Genomic DNA, 6677 nt, shown 5'->3' with positions numbered 1-6677 from the left:
CGGATGACTACAGAGAATAATGGACGCACAATTTGATTGCTGAAAAACTGTCAAGTGTATATGTAAAGCGTTTAATTTACTCATTTCTTGGTTAGTCTATAATTTTCTGCTAAGCTTAGAACTACAACACCCCTTTCATCGTATAGTCCTTCAGACATTTTCAAGCGATCATAATGACTCATCTGATGTTCAGATGCGTAAGCTTTCTGTTTTACAGACACTGACTGACTCAGTAGGTTTGTGTGGAGTAAAATATTGACTACAATATCTTTAATAGTTTTGCTTAATGGTTTATGACAGCAAAATAAATAAAAAGTGAAAACGAGTATTAAGACAGAAACATCATAGTGCTTTCAAAGTCTTTTAAAGTAGCCTAAGGCGGGTCTGAATGTGTGTATAACAAAAAACTATGTCTTGACATATTTTTATTATTACAAATATAAAGTTTAAAAGCACAAAACAAGTGTAGGATGCAGCTAACAACATTTCACCCAAAAGAGACTAGACATTATCATTATTATCACAATGCACTGCAGTTAACCATTCTATATTAACTATTAAAATAGGCTTTACTGTTTGGCTCTTTAGTCACCAGGCTTGTTGTCATTATTATTCAAATAAATAATTTAATGGTTTCTTGACACAGAGAAAGTTGAGTCTCTGCTCACAGTCTGCAGGTTTCCAATTCTTCTGCTGTACATCATAAACTCCACAGCGCTGATTCATGGCAGGACACTGGAGCTCTTCATCCGCAGACCAGACCTTATAGTCGAGATCTTCTCCATTTACCCAGAACCAGTGACCAGCGATAAAGTGCAGACCAATCCAAACATCATCTGTCAGGGCTGGTGTGCTCTTATTTTTCGCCTCTGTCATAATCACATCTGAGCTAAGACCGGCAAGATCAATGTAGTTTTGTCTGCAGTATTGCAGGGCCTCTTCCCATGTGCTTTCTTGCTGCACTAGGATCAGCTCAAAGACCTCCATACAATAAAATGGTATAGGCCAAAAACAACCAGCATCATGAACTTTAGCAGTGGATTTTTTGACAGCACCACATTCCTCATGCACAGTATTTGGTTCACCCTTGTCCCACGTGACATTAGTTGCATCCTCACCTCCAGTCCATCTCCACCGTTCTGAGTCGATGGGATCTCTAATAAGACCAATGAGGTAATAACCATAGGAGATCTGTGGATTGTCAGAGAGTGATTGCAGTTCTTCATTGCTCACGGTGGACAGGTCATCATGGTTTGTTTTGCAGTATCGCCTTGCATCTGACCACTCCATATACTCATTCACATAGTAGTGTTTTCTGTAGAGGCTGGTGTTCAATCCAAAGAGACTCAAAAACAAAAACACAGTGACTGTAGCCTTCATTGCCATATCGTCAATATATCCAGTGTTTTACTATCAGCAGAAATGCCCAAAGAGACGATTGCAGGTCTGAATTTATGAAGATTTCTTACTTATAGACCAGTAAGACCAGGACAACGTTAACCAATCAAAGGCTAAGCTCTACTTGTAAGACTCCTCCTTATTCCTTTGAGTTGCTTTGTATTGGACACCCCAACCCTGGGGACAGTATATTTATTTAATGTTTTTTGAATGAAAATAAAGTGAATTGATGTGAAATAAATCACAAACAGTTTTACAGACAGCACGTCCAGGGTCCAGCTATAGTATAAGGCAAATCTGATGAAGACCATTCTTCCAAACACAAATTTAGGAGTAAAATTAAATTAAATTTGTCTTAAAATGTGTGGAAAATGTGGAAATGACCTTTCCCCTTATTCCAAAATATTAAACTAATATAGAAATGTTTTTGTATGCTCCAAAAAATCTCCAAGCTTTTTAGGTCGAGTTTTTTTTTTTTTTTTTTTTCTTCTAAATTGCCACAGACTGTTACCTGTGCTGGCTCACTGTAGTTCCTGATCGTGACAATATAATAATCAATATGCTTCAAATTTTGATAGTCTTTTTAAAAATGTATTTTTTAATAAATATGTTTTAAAGAGACTGCGGATGGGGTTGCTCGTCATCATGATTTACCTCAATTTTGGATTTCCTCAATTAAAAGTTTTAATTTATTTTTTATTTTAATGTTTTACCATTTTAGTTTGTCTCTGTCCCCATCTTGTGATTCTATTTTTGATTTTTAAAAATACAGATTCACCTTTTGTGTAATATTTCAAGGACACTTTTAAAGTGGTGTCCTTTGAAAGTGTTTGAAAGTGTTTTTTTTTTTTTGTTTGTTTTGTTTGTTTGTTTGTTTTTTTTAAAGTCCCTGTAAAGTCAATTCTGAGAATTATTTCTAAACACTTTATAGACCTTATTTACCAGAGAAACAAGCGCGCCGCCATCTTTATGAAATTGTCTTTGAACTTCCATTTTGCGGTAGCTCTGTACATTTCTATGGCATCGCTGTCAAAGAATAATTAGTTGGTTAAGTGGATTTACTTGTTGTAGAGTTAATGAAAGTTATCATGAGCATTGTAATGTTTAAAGCAGATGTCTTAACAAATGTCAGTAGATCGGGAAGATTTTAAAACGAGCAGCTCATTCATAAACGTAATATCGCAGTGGAAATACAAACCGCAAGTCAAAAGACAACGAGCGCAACGCTGAAAAGGGGCGGGGCTACATAAGGTCTATAAATGTTACAAATGTATTGCTGAAACACATTACAAAGTCTGTGAATTGTGTAATGCTTAATTGTGAAGTTAGAGCGTTAAACATTTTTCATCAAGTCTCTGCTCAGGATTTTTTGGGCGGAGCTATAACGGGGGTCTGATGACGCACATCGTCCCCCGAGCATAGCCCCTCCCCTAACACTGTATAACTGTCGATGACACACCGAGCGTGGCGCCGCCTCTAACTCTACAACGGTTCACTCGCTCAATCTCGAGTGTCATTACAGTTATACAGCCTTTTGCACATTTAGCTAGTAATGCCTTCGTCACGCAAATGCATATTACATGGTTGTTATAATATACAATATGCTCGGTCTCCTTATTTAAATTTCCTAAAACAATATATGAAGGATTCTAAAGTGATCGCTCTACACCGGACAATTTTACAAACTTTCATCAGACAGCTGGGATTCACAGATAATCCGCTGTTTTTGGTGAATGTGACTGAACAGACCTCCATGCATTTTTATTCTGTAAAAAAGCCTCCGATGACGCAAAAATCGTCATTTTACGTCATCTGAGGATTTTTTGGCCAGAGGCTTAAAACTACAGCCAGTAATAGCAGGTAGTTCCGCATTTTTTCATACATACATACATATGCGCGTTTGAGGTACTCACGGACATAGATCAAAGATTTTATCAAAAGTGGGTGTCAATTATATTTTTAAGCTTACAGTAATTAACTTTATTTTGTCTGCACTACTTCAGTGGTTCATCTCGCAAATTTATCGGTCTCTGCAGTCATCTCAACCAATACAGCAACAGGCTTTTGTGGTAACGTTAGCATAAATAGATAAATAGACTAACTCAGTTTTACAGAACAGTGGCTTTACTTTGATAACAGTCAATTTATATGCAACTTATATGTAATTGTCTATCTAACGTTACTTTGCTAAGTTTGCAGTTTTACTGCTACCTACAACACTACATATAGGCTACTGTGTTATCAGTCTAGTATCAGCGAGTCTTACCTCTAGGCGAATACGCTTAGTACCAGATGCCCAGGCTGTTCGTCCTCTGGGAAAGTGAATATCGATGGTATCGCGGTGTCCTTCAGAATGGTTCTCTTCATTGCAAGGATATTTGGTTCGTAGTCCTCGTGCTTGAAATGGAGACTACATATTCTGCGTTTTTTTAGGTTTTCTATAACGGTGTCATCTCCAAACTTCGGGTGTTTGATGGCCCGCAGCCACTGTTTACATCGCTCCAAATCTTTAACTTAATCGGAAAATGATGGAAACTTACTTGTCCTTTCCTGGTTTTGGGTGTACATCCAGGTACAAAGCAATTTAGCACCATTTCGCTGTAAACGTATGAACTAACTCATGATTTATAGAATTAATATGTAACAAAGCAAGCCTAGTTGTTTGAATTTTCCTGGTAATGCCGCCTGTAACCGATAGGCGTGGTTTGGGCGTGGCCTCGCAAGGGCAGCAAAACAAGTGCATTCTGGGAGTTGTTGTCTTTCATCCACATTAGTCAAAAATACATTTTCTGCCTTTTCTCAGTCTAGAAAGCTCCAAATTCAAAAATAATTTCACATTTCTACTACATAAATGACCAATTTTAAATACACATTCATCTTTCCAGGGGTGAAGTACCCCTTTAAGACTCAAGTAAGTTGAGACGGCAGCTCTCGCGAGCGGGTGTGGTTTCAGCACCGACAGCGGACACGCCCCCAGCGTTTGAGAGCAGAGAGCGCTGCCTATTTTTTTCGAGATTTTGATAACTTATTTCATTTACTTGCAGATTTTTTTAATCATTCAAATTTGGCTGGGTGGTTAATAACACATTTTTCTGTGGTGTGACAAACTCAGAACACATACTTTAAAATGACTTTACAGGGACTTTAAATGACCTGTGATGCAAATCAGAGGATGCAAATAAATATTGTTTAACTTTCACAGTAACTGAAAGAGTAAATAAGTAAACAAATTCAGACTGACATCAGAAACAGGTAAAATGCATCCGAATGAGCAAATGTAGAGATTTGTACAATATTTAAAGTATAATGTGCATTAAAATATATAATGTACAGTATGAACATTTTTTATATTTTTATAATATAAAAATATAAAATATAATTTATATGATATTTATGTTGAGGTTTGCAAAATTTTACTTTTAACAGTGTTATTAAATTATTAATGCTTCTAAAGCTTTAAGACCGTTTAGTGTAATTTACAGTAAACGTATAAAAAAGGGATTGAATATGCATTATCTGTCAATGCTGATAAATTAAAAATCTCTAGTATCAGCCAATAACCAGTACAGTACTGTACATCGTGCATTCATCCCTGATGTGATCATCTCTCTCAAAAGACACTGCTAGATATGAATTAACAGTGTCATTTTAAATACTATTATAGCATTTATTAATATTATGAATACACTATAAAAAAAGTTATTTTCATGATTTGTTATTAGAACATTTTTTCTTTTGTCAAATCAACTTAGATAATTCATGTGGTTCAGATTACATAATATTTTGAGTTTCTGTTGATTAAACCAAATGCCTTCACTGTATTACAGTTTTTCTCCATTGGTTTGGCTCATTTCTTGAAACAGAAATTACATTCTCAAAACTCTAAGATCATTTGGCAAAACAGTCTTACAGTTCAGCACAACACTATAGCTCACTTAAAAGCTCATATCTCTCCCAAAACAGTTCACTCATGTGTCAAAGCTAAATTTCCTTCTCATTTAAACAGTCAGTGCCCCCAAAATGCTTCGTCCCTTTGGCATTGTGTAAGCACTGCAAGTCAAAATGTTTAGATGTTTTGTCACTATGGCAGAGGACCATTGAAATATCCCTCATGTCCACCTTTCAGTCTTAGCCCAGTCCTTCATTGACAATGGTTACTCTACTGTTTTTTGTCTAGCTAACAGAATACAATTGTGTATAAAACTGACAAAAAGAAATAGGATTTTAGGGTAAGAGTAGCCTCCATCACACATTGCACTCATACTGCCAAGGAAATTGTAACCATTATCATTCACACACATAAAGTAACTTCCATACATCAGAGTAAAAAGAAAATGTATACAGCATAATATACTGTAATATAAACACACAAACAAATAATAATGAAAATTATATGCAGCATACAGTGCTGTAAATAAAGCTGGAGTTTCACAACTACCAGTTCTTCACTGGTCGCTTGTTTCCTTCCAATGCCACTCTACAATAGCGTTAAAAAAGAAAACATCAAATCAGTCATACAGAAGAGTCATACACTACATTACAGACAATTACATAGGAATGTTCTATGTTTTCCACAAGTTCAATACACTACTGGCCATTACTCCAGTGCCTCCAAACCTGGGGTACATGTACCCCTATGCAGAGGTACTACAGGGGGTATTTGACAGAAAGAGGAGGGGGAAAATCATCAATGACTAGACTTACTGAAATGTTACAGTAAAACCCACAGTATTAGATAGATTTACATGGGAGGCACTAATTGCAGCTCTTTGACCCTTTTTCTTACAGTTTTTCTCCATTGGTTTGGCTCATTTCTTGAAACAGAAATTACATTCTCAAAACAACATGGACAAACCTCTAAACCACTTGGCAATTGTTCACAACAGAATTGATTTTCTCTCACATTTCATCGAAATTGCAAATGTCTAAGTACATGTCTCAGTGTCTCAGTACATCTTTGCAAATGATTAAGTACAGGTAGCCTACATTTAGCACAATTTCCAAGTGAATAGATCTTGTTGATCTAAACTGATTGTTGATTCTCATGGTCGTTCGCTCCAAAACGTGTCAGCATCATTTCATTGTAGAAGTCATCACATGCACAATAGTCTGTTCAATTGTCAAAATTAGTCAAGAAAATAATACCATGAATACCATATATGAATCCTTGGAACATTTGATAAATTTATTACAGCAACTGACAGTCAGGTGAAACTAGAACTTGACTAACATGTAAAATGTAAGTCAGTTTCTGGTTGCCCATCACAACCTTTTTACAA

General features: G+C 36.1%; 1 protein-coding gene across 1 annotated transcript; it reads right to left on the bottom strand.

The window, feature by feature from the left end:
* Window positions 1-383: 383 nt before the first annotated feature.
* Window positions 384-1461, bottom strand: LOC125264176 (C-type mannose receptor 2-like). Its single transcript, XM_048183392.1, has one exon. The coding sequence runs from the start codon at window positions 1384-1386 to the stop codon at window positions 610-612; it is 777 nt and encodes a 258-aa protein (XP_048039349.1). The 5' UTR covers window positions 1387-1461; the 3' UTR covers window positions 384-609.
* Window positions 1462-6677: the final 5216 nt, after the last annotated feature.

Source organism: Megalobrama amblycephala, linkage group LG3 (assembly GCF_018812025.1).
Source record: "Megalobrama amblycephala isolate DHTTF-2021 linkage group LG3, ASM1881202v1, whole genome shotgun sequence".
Lineage (NCBI taxonomy): Eukaryota > Metazoa > Chordata > Actinopteri > Cypriniformes > Xenocyprididae > Megalobrama > Megalobrama amblycephala.
Note: the sequence above shows the minus strand (reverse complement) of the source record. Positions and strands in the feature narration are given on the sequence as shown.

Coding starts and splice junctions, on each gene's coding strand:
- LOC125264176 (XM_048183392.1), bottom strand. CDS start 1,386: ATGGCAATGAAGGCTACAGTCACTGTGTTTTTGTTTTTGAGTCTCTTT.